Below are 17050 nucleotides of genomic sequence, written 5' to 3' on the forward strand. Positions count from 1 at the left end.
AACGTTACTCATCAGATAAATTACTTTTGCATTTGCCAATAAACCACAGCTGATATGGTCTTTTTTGGTTTCATCAAACTATAAAGTCCCTTTTGGGAAATGGAATGGTAAGTTCCAGTATCAACAGAAGTTAATGATGTAACTTTTATTGAAGAGGGGACTCTCTCGGGTCCGTACTGAACCATGGAGTTTCCAAGTTTAAAGAGGGTTTAATGTTTTTTTGGTAGGGGGCAATGAGAAAGATTACAAAGGGCCCTCATTTCCTTCAATAGTCTATCATTCTTCCTCTCAGTATAGCCTCCGCCTTACGCACTTCTTTCACCGGTCCAATCACAAATATCTGCACCAAACCCATTTCCATAAAACACTTACCTTAGTACATCTTTGGGTTCCACCAATCTCTCATTTATAGCTAAACATTGGAACTATGTTGAGATCGCGTGCCCCAATGGAATAAGACTAACCTTGTCAGGTGGACCCTTTGCCCCTCCAATTAGAATTTCCGCGCTGCTAGACGAAAAAAATCACTCGTATTATATGACAGTCAGATATCAAATGTCTTGTTAGCACTACTACTACATGAAAACGAAATGGTTTATATACTTGCAAGCTTCCTTAATGGCGAGAATTGATGATCCTTTCCTTCCAATCACACGTCCCATCTTTCCTGGTGGAACATCAAGCACTGACAGGATCTCTTCTTCGAGACATTCATCTTCTGACTTCAGGTTATCTGCAATACTTAAAAGTCCAACTACAATCAGTAAACCAATTGAAGCAAACATCACTAGTCTATTTATCTTTCTGTCTATAGATTTTTATATATCTTCACTGACTTCAGAGAGTAACCTAGTTATGTCCTGAACTACATTCTTAATGTACGCACAAACCTGGAATTGGAGGAACAGCCGGCCAATCAGCAAAATCAGCATCGTTCATGCAGCAGAGACACCGACAGTACAACGCACCACGAACAGCTAGATGCCATAGTGACCGCTGATTTAGTTTTCCCATCATTTTGTGATAGAGATACAGAAGGAAGCGGACATCATCGGCAGCTGCGCGGATCATAAGCTCAGTCATTGGCCTGTATGTCCAAAACTTTGGGTCCTAAATTTGAAAGATTAAGGCAACACAAACAACTTATTATCTATTGTGGAAGCATAATTTCAGTTTAAACACTAGCAAAGATGTAGTAGAAATGTAATGAACCTGGCGCATGAGCACACGAACTTCTTCTTTCTCTTCATAAGATATGCCTAAACCGAATAAACAAAAGCAAAGTGATTGATTCACCACCACATGATAGGAAAAATGTCAATATCACTATTTCAAGGTGCAAGATATGAACCAGAACAAGAAGTTCCAAAAAGCAGGCTCTATAGATAAGGTCGAACTTGCATAAACATTTGCACAGCTGAAATCAGTATATTCACGCCCAGAACAAGATGCCGCGAGGATTAAATATTTAAGGTAAATCATAAATAAAAACTAACATGATAATATAAAATGTACCGCAGTAACGTGGATCAGCAAGGAGTGAAACAAACGATATGTAATCATCTAGAGGTCTTCTCCTGCCTTCTTGCTCTTCTATCAGCGAATAAGCAATCTATGAACCAGAAAATAGTATAAGAAAATCAAGACCAGGTTACTTAGACAGGAAATAGTCTAAGGCAAGAGATTTTTTCGCATCACACAGAAAAGCGTACCTGAGTGTCCACAACATTGTTCAACCTTATCCCAAACTGAAAGTATAAGGCCTATAGTACGAAAAATAATTAAAGCGACGTTGTCATGAATTATAAATATGTCATGAACACAATACCAAGTAAACAAAAAAAGTTCAGACACCTCACTGTCACGTTTGCAATCATGAATAACTTTTGTGATGTAACTAGACTCGAGTGCAGGCTTACAGGCTTTCATAAGCACCTCGCCACCCTCAATGACATCAACCAAGTATATTGCATTAGAGAATGCAATCTGCCAAGACAAGAATCTTCAGTTAGAATTATAAACTACCAAAATATCATTGAACAAATAATCTAAAAATCTAGTTAAAAGGGGTCATACCTGCATGATACAAAGTTTTCCATGTCGACAGAGGTCAACACCCTCACAGTCAAAACCAATGACCAATTTCTTTTCGGGAGAAGGGTTTAGGAAATCAGCAGGAAGTTGCAAAGGATCTTTCACTATGTGAATCGGAACTTGTGGCTCATTAGCTTCTTGTGTCAGTGGCCTCCCCCCTACAGAGTGAAACTCAGAGATGAGACAAAAGGTTTATGACAATTTTCACTACTTGCATAATCAAAATACAAACAAATTGCAAAAAAATGTAACATAACTAACATGTCTAGTTTGTAGTAAAGTCCAAGCTGCAAACATAGAAACTGTAATGATCTATCCAAGTCATGCATTCATCTTTACGAATATTGCACAGTTCCATAAGACATTTTTAGATTAAAAAAAAAAATTAAACCCAAAATCTAAGCTGCAAACAGAGATACTGTAGATGATCTAAATCCAACTCATAAGACATTTCTCAAATCAGAAATGAAATCAACAAAAATCTCTCATATGATGCATTGCAAGAAAGCAATAACGAAGCACCTTCAAACTTTGAACCTAAACTCTCCCAGAAACAAGCCAAAAACTCACATTTTCGATTAGAAACGAAGTAACGTCAGCATCAAATCGGTTTATTCTCTCAATCAATTGATTCAAAAGCGAAAGCAAACAAAAAAAAACAAATTATTTGGGGGATTCTGAGGGATAAAGCAGATCGAATACGGTGAAACCAGGAACAGCAAAGCTAATCGATCGCAATGGAAAGGACGAAGATAATAATTTACAAGTAGCGAAGCTTATTGAAACGATAAAAGAGCAAATTGAAGGATAGAGAAGCAAATTGAAGAAGAAGAAGGGACCTGGTTCTGGAGGAATCGGGACGTGAGCTCGCTGAGTTGGAGAAGACGACGCCATTTCGATCAAAGCGTCGAAGCAGCGCTCTCACAACTTTTATTTGAGGGGACTGTCCAGATTCACCCGACGGGTGGGTTCCCTAGCCGAATCGGGTTTAGTTGGTATTTGGGCCTGTGCTTGGGCTTTTGGCTATATTTGAAGAAACTCACAATAATAACAAAAATATATATATAAACTTTTTATTGGTATTATTAAAAAACTTTGTACTTCAATTTTAAACCTATAGTAGTTTTGATCAAAACTTTTATTAATACATAGTTAGGGTGTCAAAATGGGTAGAAACTCATAGTTTTACCCTGTTTGTCTATTATTTTAATGGATATGAGTTAAGTTTTTATACCCATATAAATAAATGGGTATTGATGGGTTTGTCCAATAGGTTCATGAGTTTAATGGGGTAAACCCATTAGGGTTATGGGTTACCCATGAGTTAATCAAAAAAACAAAAATAATATATATCTAATATAATGACTTTTTATTTTGGTTTAATGGATTTTTGGCTTAAAGATTTTAGGATGTTTTTTCTATTTTAATATCTGATATTATTTTCTTAAACTTGAAAACTTTGGTTGGTTTTATAATTCTATTTTATATAATATGTTATGGATTTAATATTAATTATTTTATTTCATTTTATTTTATTTATATATGGGTAACCCATATAACCCATTTAGCCATTAGATTTTATATTATTGAGTTTGGATATATAATTTCAACCCATTATAATAAATGGGTCGGATTAAACCCGCCCACGAAAGTCTCTAACCCACATGGGTATGGGTCGGGTTACCCATTTTGACACTAACATAGTACTCCTATTAATTACTTTTGAATAATTAAAAATTAGTTGCATACAAAAATAATAATCAACAATTTAGTATTGTTAATGGAAGGGCTGGCTATTCGTTAGCCTCTTTGATCACTTTTCACAAAGTCTCATGTCCAATGCTTTACAAGACTTGCTCTTACTAGAGACTTCAGTGTAAGATATATCTTCCCCTCTATTATAGCCTCTATCTTCTTCCGTAGACTTAGAACACATCCTCTCTTCAACGTCAATATTGTTTGTCCCTGAACTTGAAGTATAGCCACATGGTTGTGTCCTCATTTGAACAGACCTGAGTAGAGCGGTTCTCCTCAAGTCACCTGAATGGCAGATATCGCTGGGCGATGATGGAAACCTTCCTTCTGTGTCTGATCCTCTATGGCGAGACTGTGGAGTAGTAGTAGTAGTAGTGGTTGTTGTTGCATTGGAGCTCACGGAGGTAGGACATGCATGTGAATGGAGTGGGATTGTTGACGATGACAGGAGTGGTGAGTTTGTTGAAGAAAGAGGTCTTTGGTATCGATATGGTGAAACTGGACTCGTTGGGCGGCTCTCGGGTTGCGATGAGCAAGTGCTTGTTGTTGTTGTTGGGTCCTCGCAGAATCTTGCTTCGTCTGAGTCTTCCGACATGGGAGAGTATTGCAATGGTAAATCATCCCTATGTTATGTATGACACATATAATGAAGCTCATCAGATAGTTATTTTGAAACTTCACAAACCATATTCAACAACAAATGCTCCAATCCAGAGTCTCTAATGAGCTAAAAACACTACTAGAGCCCGCTTGAATCTCCTGGTATCAAACTTCAAACAAAGGATCGAGAGACAGAAACAAAACAATCTCTCCAACTCAGAGTTGTATACTTGTTTCCTTGTCTTTAGGCATTTACAAAAAAAATCCCAAAATAAACACATATACATACACCAAAATGATCAAACACAAAATCAGGGTGAGAGATATTGAAACCTGTGATAAAGAAAGCTCTCAGACCGAGCTGGAGACTCTAACATATTGACAGGAAGTGAGTCCCCGACTGTTAGTCCGTTTAAACTGCAAGCCATTATCTACGAAAAAGATGTTGGCGAAATTTAAACACTGTTAAGATAGAGAAAACTACAGAAGCTATTGCAATTCTCAGAAAGCAAACCCGCTGACTTAAAAGAGATATGATTTAACCATCCCACAGCCACAAATGAAAAAGTGGGCTGTAAATGGCGATTACAGAACCCACAAGAATCATCAAACAACTGAGTTACGGAGCAAAAAAACCGCCCAGAATAAAACAAACCTCGCTAAGATAACGTTTCTGGGAGCGAAGGTTATCGAGGTAGACCTCGTCTTCGGGATCTCTGGTTCGTTTCCCGCTCGGCGAGGAAACTGATATAGGCACTGGTGGGTCATTAGCTTCTTGTGTCAGTGACCTACCTCCTCCTGCAAGAATAAAACTCTCAGACATGAGAGACAAGAGAAATCTATAACAACAATCTACTTACTACTTGCATTAACCCAAAAAAAAACTAACAAACAGTGTATAGTTTCAGAATGTAATCTAATCCATACTCAAACATTTCTATAAAACATTTCAAATCAAAACAAGAGTTAAAGGAGAAAAAAAAAAAGGCATATTTCGATCAGAAATGAAGTTTTATATTAGACACAAAATCATGAGATTAGGGGAATCTGAGGGATGAAGCAGATCGATTACGGTTAAAGAATGAAGATGATTAGTAGTAGCGTAACTTGGTATAATCGAGTTAAGAATCAGGAAACTGGAGTATGGAGAAGCAAAATTGAAAAAGAAAAAAGGGGACCTGGTGGTGGTGGGTCGGGAGGAATTGGGACGTGAGTACGCTGAGTTGGAGAAGAAGAAGCCATTTCGATCAGATTCGCCAACGGACGGGTTGAAGAAAATCACAACTTGAATTCCTGAGTTTTGTGATAAAAAAAAAGGGTAACTGGTAGATTGATTTTTCTTTTATTTTTTATTTCTTTGTCGTCTATTTTTTTGATTGATTTGATTTTTCATTTTTGGGTCATCTGTTTGATTTTTCATTTTTGGGTCATCTGTTTGATTTTGGCCAAAAAAAAAAAAAAAAAAGGACTATAGTTGATAACTTACATAAGCCAGTCAAAAAAAAAAATAAAAAAAAATTATTTAAAAAAATTTCAGAATAAATTTGGTTATAATAATTTGTATACTGTTGAGCCACATATATCTAGCGGAGGATTAACTTTGTTTTACAATGATAAAATAAAACTTGATATTTTTTATGATTGTGATAGTTTCATCGATGTTCAAGGTTTTTTTGGATAACAATTGGTATTTTTTACTTTTGTTTACGGTGATCATGTTCCTAACCTCAGGAAAGAATTTAGGATAAATTAATTCAAATAGGAATTTCTAAGAAGGACCCTTGGTTTATAATTGAAGAATTTAACGAATTTATTAGAAATCACGAAAAAAGGTGGAGCATTGCGATCGATCTCTTCTTTTGTGCTTTTTATTTCCATGTTTCATTACTGTGAAATGTTGGAGTTTCTTTGTTATGGCGAGCAATTGTCTTGGTGTGGTAATAGGCAAAATAATCAGATTGTTAGATGTCGGTTAGATTGAACGTTAGGTAATAAAGATTAGCATTGTCTCTTTCCGCATTCAAAGATAGATTATTTAGATATGATTAGTTCTGATCATTGTTCCATTTTAGCAAGTTGTGGAAAATCTAATGTGAGGCGTGCTAAGACTTTCTGATTTGACAAGAGGTGGTTAGGTTAAGAGGGGCTTAATGGAGCAGTGAAATCAAGGGTGAAATCGAACAAAAAAATTTTGGGTCCCGGTTTTTGTGGATAAGATTAAGAATTGTAAAAAATCCATTTTTTGGTGGCGAAAAAATAATATTCCACATGGTCCACCCTTTATCTCCTCGTCAAAGACAGCCCTACAAAATGCAAAATTGGATGATTCGATTTCTCAAGCGCAAATCGAATTATAGGAAATAAATTGAAAGAGACATACCGAGATAAGGAGATTTATTGACAATAGAAGAATATGAAGTTTTGGCTATAGCTCAAGGATAAAATCCAAAAGTTTTTTCTAAGCAAGTATACTAAACAGCATCAATACAAAACAAGATCTTTAACAAAATATAGTCCAAACACTACATCTATATATGATTTCTAAGTAAGTATTTAAACTACATTTAGTTTTGTAATATTTTTTAACTAATTAGATATATAAAACTTTCTCCATTTTAGAAGACGTCTTTTAAAAAAAAAATTATATTATAGATGTCTTCAAGTTTTCATACAAATCATAGATTAGCTTTATCTTGTAAATTTGTAATACTTGATGACTCTACTCATTTGTTTAGAAACAAAAACAGAGAAAAAACAGGCTGAAAACAAATCTTTATTCTAGATTGCAAATCTTTGATTTTATTCTTTATAAACTAGGTAGAAAATATGGTCATCTTACATATTCTTTATAAAAAAAGAAAAATACTTAGGTTCACCCCCTGGGGTTTGGTTTAGACTTTACAAAGAAAAACAAAATGTTCACCTCCTCTTCTCTCAGCCAATCAGAATCTTCCATCTAATATTTCATTTAAAAAATAAATCAAAATTAAATTAAAAAGCAAAACAAATTAAATAAACAAATTATGTATATTTTTAATTAAAGAAAGTTAAATATTGGCTTGGTTTAGATTTTTAAAATTAGAACAAACTTATATGACGGTTTGAGTTTACAAATGAAGTGGTTAGGGTTTAGATTTTACATTCAAACAAAATTATATGTCGGTTTGAGTTTACAAATGATGTGGTTAAAGTTTAGATTTTACAATTAGAACGAAATTATATGTCGGTTTGAATTCACAAATGAGATGTTAGAGTTTAGATTTTATAATTAGAACGAAATTATATGTCGGTTTGGGTTCACAAATGAGATGGTTAGAATTTAGATTTTATAAGTAGAACGAAATTATATGTCGGTTTGGGTTCACAAATGAGATGGTTATGGTGTAGATTTTATAAATTAAACTAAATTCTATATCGGTTTGAATTTATTAAAGAATGATTTAAATTTTTAATTTTATTATAATATATATAAATTTTATTTTTTTATTTTATAAGAGGATGAATGAAGCAGTGAATCCAACAAAAAGTGATGTATTGGATGAAGTTTTTAAGATTACACTATTACAAAAGGAGTCCACGTTGTCACGCACTTTCCGGTGGTGAAAATGTCCAAATGGGATTTTATGAAATGATATCTCTCCGAAGAGATCCTCTCTCTCTCTTCTTCTAGACCCCACTTTCTCTCTCTCTCTCTCTCTCTCTCTCTCTCTCTATCTATCTCCACAAGTCATCTTCTTCTGCCTCCTTCCGAATCTTGTTCCTTTGGCTGCTTAACTATCATCTCTACCTTGATTCGCTTCACCGTCTCTATTACTCGATTAGCAGGTTGAACTCACTTGGGTGTTTCTTTGATTTCTCTTTACTTGGGTTTTTTTTTCTTTTCTGATTGGTTAGAGAGAGAGATCTCTATCGTAGTCGGTGGGTTAAGTTATTTCATTTGATTGGTGAGTTTGTTTTATTGAAGCTTGTTGTTGCTAAATTTGGTGTCTTTTTTCGATTTTTAGGTTCAATTATTGAAGCTTGTTGTTGCTAAATTCGGTGTGAAGTTAGGTTATTTTTGAGAAGCAAAGGTTGTGAAATCGTGTGATGAAGAGAGGGAAAGATGAGGAGAAGATATTGGAACCTATGTTTCCTCGGCTTCATGTGAATGATGCTGATAAAGGAGGGCCTAGAGCTCCTCCTAGAAACAAGATGGCTCTTTATGAGCAGCTTAGTATCCCTTCTCAGAGGTTTGGTGATCATGCCTCGTTATCTCATAATTCCCGTAGTAGCACAACCACTTTGGTTCATCCTCCTGGTAGTCAGGTATTGCTTTGTTTTTTTTTTAGCAATAGTTGTTTCCAGTTGTGGTAACTCCTTAAATGAAAGAGTAGGGGTTGATTGATCAATGTTTCTAAGTGTTTTCAGCTCATAATAACTCCTTTTGCTTATTGATTGAACTTTTGGGATTAAATTTTCTTGCACAAATCAGAATCTAGTGTATCCTGGTGTGGATGATCAGAACGGTTCATCTTTTTAATCTAACATTCTTGTTGTTACCAATATTTTCAGTAGAAGATTATGGTTTTCAAAGACATTTATGTAGGTTTTTTGACTTTAGCGGGCTTTGCTCATTTGATTTGTTTTGTAATGTATGTTTGGATCTGGGTGTTGATGACTAAGCTCATCCATCATTAAATCTGATGATTTAACTATACTTTTAGTTGTTCTCTTGTGAAAGATTTTTTATGTACTGAAGTTTCATGCTTGCTTCTGGTTATTGTATTCTACTTGATAAAGACATGGGGAATAATCCTTTTTAACCCTCCTTTCTGCAGTCTTGTGGTGTGGAAAGAAACTTATCTTCCCGCCATCTTGATTCTTCAGCTGCAAACGAAGCAACTGAGAACTGTGTATCCCAAATGTCCTTTATGGAAAATGTGAGATCTTTGGCACAACATGATCAGAGGAAAATGGTGAGAGAGGAAGAAGAGTTCGCAGTTCCAGTATTTATCAACTCAAGAAGATCTCAGGGTCATGGCAGAACCAAGAGTGGTATTGAGAAGGAAAAACACACCCCATTGGTGGCACCTAGCTCTCGTCACTCCACTCAATTTCAAGAAGTTAATCGCCCAGGCTCAAAGCAAAACATATGTTTGGCTACTTTTTCAAACCTTGAGGGTAGGGAGCAGGTCAAGGCGAATACGAAGTCAGGTGGCTTTGTAATCTCTTTAGACTTATCAGTCACAGAGGGAATGAATCTCGAAAAATCAGCATCGAGTTATGACAGAGTAAATGATGGTAATGCTTCCTTAAGACAAGAGTCTAAAAATCGTTTGTACCGAGATGGTGGCGAAACACGTGTGATGGACACTGATAATGGAGCTGAATCTCACTTGGCAACGGAAAGTCATTTAGAAGAGGGTCATGGAAGTCCTGAAGACATTGATACTGGTCGTGAATACAGCAGAAACAGAGGATGCGCCTCTCTGCAGCAGATAAATGAAGATGCAAGTGATGATGTTTCTGATGATTCGATGGTGGATTCTATATCCAGCATAGATGTCTCTCCCGATGATGTTGTGGGAGTATTAGGTCAAAAACGTTTCTGGAGAGCAAGGAAAGCTATTGCCAAGTAAGTTCACCAGAAATTTACACTTTGGTTGACTAAATTATTTATTTTCTGGTCTTTTTATCCATCTCCTTTGATAACGACTTTTTTTGCTAGCAAGAAGTTAATACTTAAGCTTTGTTCCATAATTTTACTGAAGCTTTCCTCTGTTGTTTTTTTGCTATTTTCATGGAGGACTGTGGTAGGGCATATTTCACTATCACTACATTTACTAGAACACTTTCCAACAGTTTTTTTTTTTCATGATTAACGATCGCTGGTTTACATGTATAGTTATAACTCGGTTATCTACTCTGTCTAATTTTGAGAGAAAAGATTTTGGGTTTTTACTTGAGAAGTGATGGTTCTATAGTGGAGAGGCCACTGATTGCTTCTAAAACGGTCCTATAATATGTTTAGTTGAAGAGCCCTTGGTAGCATATTAACGCATTTAACACGTTGGATAATGTTATAGCAGGGAGGGACATTCTCTGTTGACATACATTGTGCAAGGTGCCCGCCGAGACAGTTCATGGCTTTATACTATGTCTTCTTTGCATCTGGTTGTTGGAACATGTCCCTGTCTCGGTTTGGTATTACTTTAATTCTGCACTGTCATCTTGGACATTTTCCCTACTTGTCATTTAAGGGGTTGAACCAGGTAGGGGAATGTTTTCTGAGAATTACGGGATCTAAATTTTAGTTAGCCATACATAAAGCTAGTTTTGAGTCTTACAACGATGCAGAATTATAGTTGCTTCTTGCTATTGCTTAAGAGGATCCTTAGTGTGGTTGTGAACTAGTTTCTATGGATTTTAGACTCCATAACCATAACTCAGATTTAAGGTTCAATGTTCTCTTAGCTATGGTAAGGACGTTAACAAGCTTTTTTCTTGCTTTTTGTTAAATATCTGAGATTCACATTAAGCTGCACGGTAAGCTAGATTTCAATAAACCCATCCCTTGCATCATGTATCTTCAATTTAGATATTTTTGTTGAAAGTGTTCTGGTTACCTATGCCTAACGTGTCCGTGGATGTATTGCTTTGCTTTTCTATCATTGCTGATTAGCTATTATTGCTTGTTTCTTTTTCCCTATCTCGTCTTCAACAGAAACTATATCTTTCCTTTAACGGTTCATCTTCTTGACGTGACTCTGTTTCTCATTACAGTCAACAAAGAGTATTTGCGGTTCAACTATTTGAGTTGCACAGACTGATTAAGGTAAAGTCGTTCGAAAACTTCTCTTATGTTTCAGTGAATATTTGTTTATTTTATAGCTGAAACAGACGTATTCAACTGTGCTTTAATTCTGTAATAATCAGGTTCAAAAACTTATTGCTGCATCACCGGATATTTTGCTCGATGAGATAAACTTTCTTGGAAAAGTTTCTGCTAAAAGCTATCCAGTGAAGAAGCTCGTTCCGTCAGAATTTATGGTAAAGCCTCCTCTACCACATGTTGTCGTCAAACAAAGGGGCGACTCAGAGAAGACTAACCAACATAAAATGGAAAGCTCAGCTGAGAACGTTGTTGGGAGGTTGTCAAACCAAGGTCATCATCATCAACAATCCAACTATATGCCTTTCCCGAACAACCCACCCGCTTCACCAGCTGCAAATGGATATTGCTTTCCTCCTCAGCCTCCTCCCTCGGGAAATCAGCAATGGCTGATCCCTGTAATGTCTCCTTCTGAAGGGCTGATATACAAGCCTCACCCAGGTATGGGGCATCCAGGAGGGTATTATGGTCATTTTATACCTCCACCCATGGTAATGCCTCAGTATCACCCGGGCATTGGATTCCCACCTCATCCTAGTAATGGCTATTTCCCTCCATATGGAATAATGCCCACCATGATGAACCCTTATTGCTCAGGCCAACAACAACAACCACCCAATGAGCAGCATATGAATCAGTTTGGGTATCCTGGAAATTTTCAACACCAACAACAACCCAATGAGCATATGAATCAGTTTGTGTGTCCCGGAAATCTTCAGAACACCCAACAACAGAGCTCGGTTAATGAAGCTGCTGCACAGGAACAGCAACAGCCAACAAAGTCTTACCCTCGGGCTAGAAAGAGCAGGCAAGGGAGCACAGGAAGCAGTCCAAGTGGGGTTGAGGGTATCGCTGGTAACAAGTCCTTTCGGCCATTCTCAACCATTGATGACAGCAACAATATCAACAACGAACCTGAGGATATGATGACAACAACCACAACGACAACCAGAACAACTGTTACTCAGACAACAAGAGATGGAGGAGTGACGAGAGTGATAAAGGTTGTACCTCACAATGCGAAGCTCGCAAGTGAGAATGCTGCCAGGATTTTCCGGTCAATACAAGAAGAACGTAAACGCTATGACCCATCCTCGAACTCTTAAGCTTCCTCTATCCGTATTGTACTGTGTTTGCGACTCAGATATGTATTTTACCAAAGTAGAAAATTGTGATAGATGTTATTCTCAATATATGTACCATGTAAACGTATTATGTGAGCCTCATTTATGTATGTTAATTGTCTTAAAAAGTCTTGAAATCACTATAACACAAACGTTTATCGTTGCTTTTACTGCATATTATAATTATCTGAAAATACTTACAATCACTTTTCTTTTATCTCTTTTATCTTTGATACTCACACCAATAACTTAAGCATACAATATTTACATCAACTTGTGTACATAGGAAGGATTATAACTGGTATTAAGATATACATAGATGTTATTATCATCGTACATGGATATAAACAAACATTGATGGGGAGATGAGGATCAAGCACTGAATCCTCGGTGAAGAGAGCTCCAAGGACCGGCAGGGATGGACGGACAGGCCTGCATCGCTGCCTCCTCCATCTGCGCCATCTGAATGCCTGCATTACATATGTTTGCGATCGACCTCATGTGCTTTATTCCGTACTGAGACAACGATCCGCAGTGCCTCTCGAACGCTCTCACCTAACAACCACATGAAGGAGATGATGTTATCTTAACATATCTTGAAGGTATTTTGCGTCTTGCATCAGAATAAGATGTTTCCTTTTCTATTGGGTAGGATAAGATTCTTTGACCATCTAAAGACATTGTTTAATACTAACCATATAGAGTTTACTTAAACCTTGATGGAAGAACTTAAATAGCAAAGTTTTTAATGAGAGGCAAAAGAGTACCATAGATTTAAGGCAGTCCCAATCATCCACAAGTGGTTTTCCAGAAGGCCGGACTTTATTTAGTATCTCAGGACCTTCCAAACCAAACAAAAGTTTCCCAATCAATAGAACGCTATTGTCGACGTGGAGTCTGTGAGACATTGCTTCAATGACTTGCTTCTGAGCTTCAACTTTTCTTGCAGAACCTTCCGGTGCCTTTCGATACTACATGGAAAAAAAATCACTTTGATATAGGTTAAGTAACCACATACAATATTTTTCCGTAGATATCACCGGAAAAGCAAAGAGAGTAGGATAATAAACCTTATCCCAGAAATGGACAAGGTCAGCGTCACGCTGGTTTGTAACTCTTGAAGGTGGCCTTAGTGATGCATTCTCATCCACAAAGGTGAAGTTTTCATTGGCTGGGTTTGTGCCCATATAAAGAACAAGCTTCTCCTTGCTGAGTCCTATATCTCCAAATTCCAAAACATGAGAACCATAAGATGAACCAGTACCTGCTGTCCTTTTTTTCACCTGAAACAATAAATTATTCGTTTTGATGCTCAATGCACAAACAGTTCTCACTCGAAAGAGTTCCAGACAAAACTTAAATCACAAATATACAAAACATAAGCATATACCAGTTCATATTGCTGGTGCAAACTCTCTGTCTGTAAATTGTGTTTATCACTGTGTGAATTGAAAGCAAATGAATTAGGATCACATAGAGAATACTAAATATTCTTGTCATATTTTAAAAGTTCTTAAGAATACCTGTCTTCCATCCAAGCAACACTGTACAAGTCACCCAAACAGGTCTCATACTCAGAAGGAGGACTAGGATCCTCTCCAGGACAATAAGTACCCCAGCTGCTTTCTACTGCATTCGATGCGGTTGTGGCATAAATGTTTAAACCCTCTGGTAAAAGGCCTTCAAAAATACTTCCAGACTCACAAGCCTCTAAATAAAACACCTGCATCCACGAGAATATGATCAAGCCAAATCACAAGCAGCTCACAAATAAAGCATTATCAGAAGAATCTTGTCAATGTACCAAGCTCTTATATGTTCCAGAAGCATGTTTTTTCTTTAAGACATCATTTAGATCTTTTGCATATAGATATGGAGAAGTTGGCATCCCTGAACATAAACATAGAGACTCAAGTCATCAAACTTTTCTCAAAAACTTACTTTAAGAAGAAAAAAAGGGTTGAACTTACCAAGCACTCCTGGGCCACCGTGATCGCTATAATATATGAAAATATGATCGTTTGGACCGCTATTTACAACTTTGCCACTTCCTCCTTTAAGAGCTTTTTTATTTCCAAGGATCACAGCAAATAAGTTATCAACATTGACTTCATCTCCAGTATAATCCTGCCACAAGCAAAACCCCAACAATTCAAATCACAAATCCGTTTCAAAAGATCCATAAACCGTAGCTAAAAATCTAAAACAAAATCCAAAGATTAAAAACCTTGGGAACTCCGTTATAGACATCCTCTCCATTAGGACTGTTAATAATAACTCCAGGCCTTGGATTCTCTTCGTGCTCTGCAATATCATCATACATAAACACTACAATATTCTCCTCTTTCACTCCACCTTTCTTTAGAAGCTGATACGCATGACAAACATCCGCCTGCAAAATTTTTACCAAATGATCAATTAGCCTTTACCAAACTAACTTGGGGGGGCTGACAAAAACTTCATTGTTTCAAAAAAAGAAACAAAACAGTAACCAACCCTAAGATTCGAGTATTACAAGAACTTGTCGCTCAAATTGAAAAAAAAAAATGAAATGGACCTTGTAGACTAAACCAACTAGCAAAGATCGTATCAAATCCGAGAAATACCAAAACCGGCGCCGCGATTTCGTAATTTCGAAATTTCGATTAATGATCAACAGAAACGTAAGATTTAACCAGCATTGACTAAAAACAACTAGCCAACAAGATCATCAGCAATTTCGTAAATTTCGAAATGAGAGGATCACATCGATACCTGATGTCTATAATTCCAGTATCCGCTGGATCCGGCGACGAGAACAGCCCACCTAGTAGAACCATCGTCGTTCTCTTGAGTTGGTGGGCGGAAGAACTTAGAAGCTTGAGAAGGAAGTCGGATGATGTTATCGGAGGCGGCAGCGGCGACTAGAGAGATCAGGGAGAGGACGAGAAAGGAGACGGCGAGGGGGGTCATTGTGTGTTAGGAAGGTGACGTGGATAAGAATCTTGGGAGGCGGGTCCTCCTATTTATAAACAATAATGAATCTTTGATCTGATGCCAACCTAACGCCTGCCCCATTACTTGTTCTGTCTATACACGCAAGTACAATTTTTTTAATACTAGAGTTTTGATAAGTACAGATTATTCTGTTTTTATTATTAAAAAAAAATAGATTGGTTTTGTTGAAGCCATAAATAAGATGTGATGTTTTTTTAGTTCTATAATAATACAGCAGTGAAAAAAATTATCATAATTATTATTAGAAAAAAAAAAAGAAGAAGATATCACTAATTTGTACTACCATGGCATTTCTTTACTTCCAAATACACAGTTGTGTGACAGCGGAATGTTGTTATCAATCAAAGTTTTATTATATATCAATCAAAGATTAGTATATCATTCTTTTTAAATTTTGTTTTGGTAAATTTTTGTCATATATGAATATAGTTATTAGGGTTAAACATAAATGAAGGAGAAAGAGTTACGAGAATTTTCTGACTTTTAAATCGGAAAATCCGATGAAAATTAACTATTAAATAACACCAAATCTGAAGAAAAGAAATGGTCCAATGTGTTTGAGTTAAATGAAATAGGATGTTACATTATTATCCTCATTTTTATCATTTTTGGACAACTCTATCTTTTTGTTTGCTTCTAATTAAAACCTAACACTAGCAATTAATTTACCAAATTAAGTTTCATCTTTGTCATTTGGTAAATTTTCACTTATGATTCTGAATTACGATTTGATTGCTAGAACTAGAACCATTCAAGGTTGGGGAAACATAAGATCCTTCCCCTTTTAATGATGAAAAAACGAAAGTTGTTTTGTTTCATTGCCCAAAAAAAAGGGTAAAGAAAAAGGCATTAGTTTGGGCTTTTGGGCACTAAATCATGCATATAAGTTTTGCCTTTTTTCACAGTGACATTTACTTTTTGGGCACTAAATCCTGAGTATAGCGTAAATGTCACCGTGAAGCTATCAGACTTAATTCGGTCACGATGATCCTTTTCCCCTAAATCGTCACAACTATGTATATCTTTGTTTATTAGTAGTGGAAAATGAGTCGGTCGGTTTATTAGTTTCGATGTAGATTTTAAATTTTTGATTGCCACAATAGAAATTTTCAAGTCTATTAATCATATCATATTAAAACTCAAAGTTAAATTTGTTTTTAATTAATCTAATAATTTTTTTGGCCGGAATGAGTATGTTGTGTTTTCTAAAGATTCTATAATGTTCAAATAAGATTTTGGTCTTGTGCATTTGTTGTCATGTGTGCAAAAAATAATACTATTTAAGTTTCTGATTTTGGGTTCAAGTTTTACAGGCATAAACTATTGTCAATTTCAGATTTTAGGACTTAAAAATAAAACTAAAATTCTGGTAACATAACTAAAAGGGTCACGTGATGCACCATAGGGACATGCCCAAAATCGGGCTAGTAAATAAAGCATTGTCACAGATTAATTAATAGAAGAAACAAGTGTTTTTGGAAAAATATGTTGAAGTGTCGAACTGGCTCAAAAATTGTGAGATAAAATATTTACTTTTTTGTTGTTGGACAACGCTACATCTTGTTTTAGACCGTGCCTTTGAAGATTATGAGAAGAGTTTGATATCAAG

At 36.2% G+C, this 17050-nt stretch overlaps 4 protein-coding genes across 22 annotated transcripts; 1 reads left to right on the forward strand and 3 right to left on the reverse strand.

Annotated features, from left to right (window-relative positions):
* Nucleotides 1–125: 125 nt before the first annotated feature.
* LOC104703122 (uncharacterized) lies at nt 126–3124 on the reverse strand. 8 transcript variants are annotated; one of them, XR_015562565.1, is made up of 11 exons: nt 2934–3082; nt 2077–2252; nt 1855–1986; nt 1713–1763; nt 1516–1612; nt 1352–1417; nt 1213–1259; nt 891–1110; nt 604–733; nt 465–507; nt 126–340 (listed from the first exon to the last, which is right to left on the reverse strand). XR_015562565.1 is itself a non-coding variant. In XM_010419067.3 (10 exons), exons 1-10 carry the CDS (start codon nt 2986–2988, stop codon nt 266–268), a joined length of 1029 nt encoding a protein of 342 aa, XP_010417369.2. In that variant the 5' UTR covers nt 2989–3124; the 3' UTR covers nt 126–265. The 8 variants fall into 8 exon arrangements, 4 of the variants coding, with proteins under 4 accessions (XP_010417369.2, XP_010417370.2, XP_087315861.1 ...); XR_015562566.1 differs by having other exon boundaries at nt 465–510; XR_015562563.1 differs by having other exon boundaries at nt 1352–1396; nt 1497–1612.
* A 657-nt stretch (nt 3125–3781) lies between these two features.
* On the reverse strand, nt 3782–5892 carry LOC104703123 (uncharacterized). The gene is made up of 4 exons (XM_010419069.3): nt 5628–5892; nt 5105–5247; nt 4783–4880; nt 3782–4472 (listed from the first exon to the last, which is right to left on the reverse strand). The coding sequence occupies exons 1-4, from the start codon at nt 5689–5691 to the stop codon at nt 3908–3910; spliced, it is 870 nt and encodes a 289-aa protein (XP_010417371.2). The 5' UTR covers nt 5692–5892; the 3' UTR covers nt 3782–3907.
* Nucleotides 5893–7965: 2073 nt separating this feature from the next.
* Nucleotides 7966–12572, forward strand: LOC104703125 (protein EARLY FLOWERING 3-like). 12 transcript variants are annotated; one of them, XR_015562567.1, is made up of 6 exons: nt 8010–8274; nt 8454–8754; nt 9267–10063; nt 10515–10700; nt 11212–11263; nt 11365–12572. XR_015562567.1 is itself a non-coding variant. In XM_087459740.1 (6 exons), the coding sequence occupies exons 2-5, from the start codon at nt 8536–8538 to the stop codon at nt 11242–11244; spliced, it is 1167 nt and encodes a 388-aa protein (XP_087315866.1). In that variant the 5' UTR covers nt 8010–8274; nt 8454–8535; the 3' UTR covers nt 11245–11263; nt 11365–12572. The 12 variants fall into 12 exon arrangements, 6 of the variants coding, with proteins under 6 accessions (XP_087315863.1, XP_087315866.1, XP_087315867.1 ...); XR_015562570.1 differs by having other exon boundaries at nt 10518–10700; XM_087459740.1 differs by having other exon boundaries at nt 10515–10632.
* A 26-nt stretch (nt 12573–12598) lies between these two features.
* Nucleotides 12599–15544, reverse strand: LOC104703124 (vacuolar-processing enzyme alpha-isozyme). Its single transcript, XM_010419070.2, has 9 exons — nt 15199–15544; nt 14672–14836; nt 14415–14571; nt 14249–14334; nt 13968–14167; nt 13835–13883; nt 13515–13727; nt 13212–13415; nt 12599–12999 (listed from the first exon to the last, which is right to left on the reverse strand). The coding sequence occupies exons 1-9, from the start codon at nt 15394–15396 to the stop codon at nt 12817–12819; spliced, it is 1455 nt and encodes a 484-aa protein (XP_010417372.2). The 5' UTR covers nt 15397–15544; the 3' UTR covers nt 12599–12816.
* Between the last annotated feature and the right edge of the window lie 1506 nt (nt 15545–17050).

Source organism: Camelina sativa, chromosome 7 (assembly GCF_030686135.1).
Source record: "Camelina sativa cultivar CO46 ecotype springtype chromosome 7, ASM3068613v1".
In the NCBI taxonomy this organism is placed as follows: domain Eukaryota; kingdom Viridiplantae; phylum Streptophyta; class Magnoliopsida; order Brassicales; family Brassicaceae; genus Camelina; species Camelina sativa.

Bases quoted from the DNA above. Each gene is read 5' to 3' on its own strand.
- LOC104703125 (XM_087459737.1), top strand. From the start codon at position 8,536: ATGAAGAGAGGGAAAGATGAGGAGAAGATATTGGAACCTATGTTTCCT. The intron at 8,755-9,266 runs GTATTGCTTTGT...TCCTTTCTGCAG, and splicing joins TTCATCCTCCTGGTAGTCAG to TCTTGTGGTGTGGAAAGAAA. The intron at 11,264-11,364 runs GTAAAGTCGTTC...TGTAATAATCAG, and splicing joins AGTTGCACAGACTGATTAAG to GTTCAAAAACTTATTGCTGC.
- LOC104703123 (XM_010419069.3), bottom strand. From the start codon at position 5,691: ATGGCTTCTTCTTCTCCAACTCAGCGTACTCACGTCCCAATTCCTCCC. The intron at 5,248-5,627 runs GTCCCCTTTTTT...TTATTCTTGCAG, and splicing joins TCCCGACCCACCACCACCAG to GAGGAGGTAGGTCACTGACA. The intron at 4,473-4,782 runs GTTTCAATATCT...TACATAACATAG, and splicing joins GAGAGCTTTCTTTATCACAG to GGATGATTTACCATTGCAAT.
- LOC104703122 (XM_010419067.3), bottom strand. From the start codon at position 2,988: ATGGCGTCGTCTTCTCCAACTCAGCGAGCTCACGTCCCGATTCCTCCA. The intron at 1,764-1,854 runs GTGTCTGAACTT...TTCGTACTATAG, and splicing joins ATTGCAAACGTGACAGTGAG to GCCTTATACTTTCAGTTTGG. The intron at 341-464 runs GTTAGTCTTATT...GGTTTGGTGCAG, and splicing joins CAAAGGGTCCACCTGACAAG to ATATTTGTGATTGGACCGGT.
- LOC104703124 (XM_010419070.2), bottom strand. From the start codon at position 15,396: ATGACCCCCCTCGCCGTCTCCTTTCTCGTCCTCTCCCTGATCTCTCTA. The intron at 14,572-14,671 runs GTTTTTAATCTT...TGCTTGTGGCAG, and splicing joins TCTATAACGGAGTTCCCAAG to GATTATACTGGAGATGAAGT. The intron at 13,416-13,514 runs GTTTATTATCCT...TTTTCCATGTAG, and splicing joins TTGTCCATTTCTGGGATAAG to TATCGAAAGGCACCGGAAGG.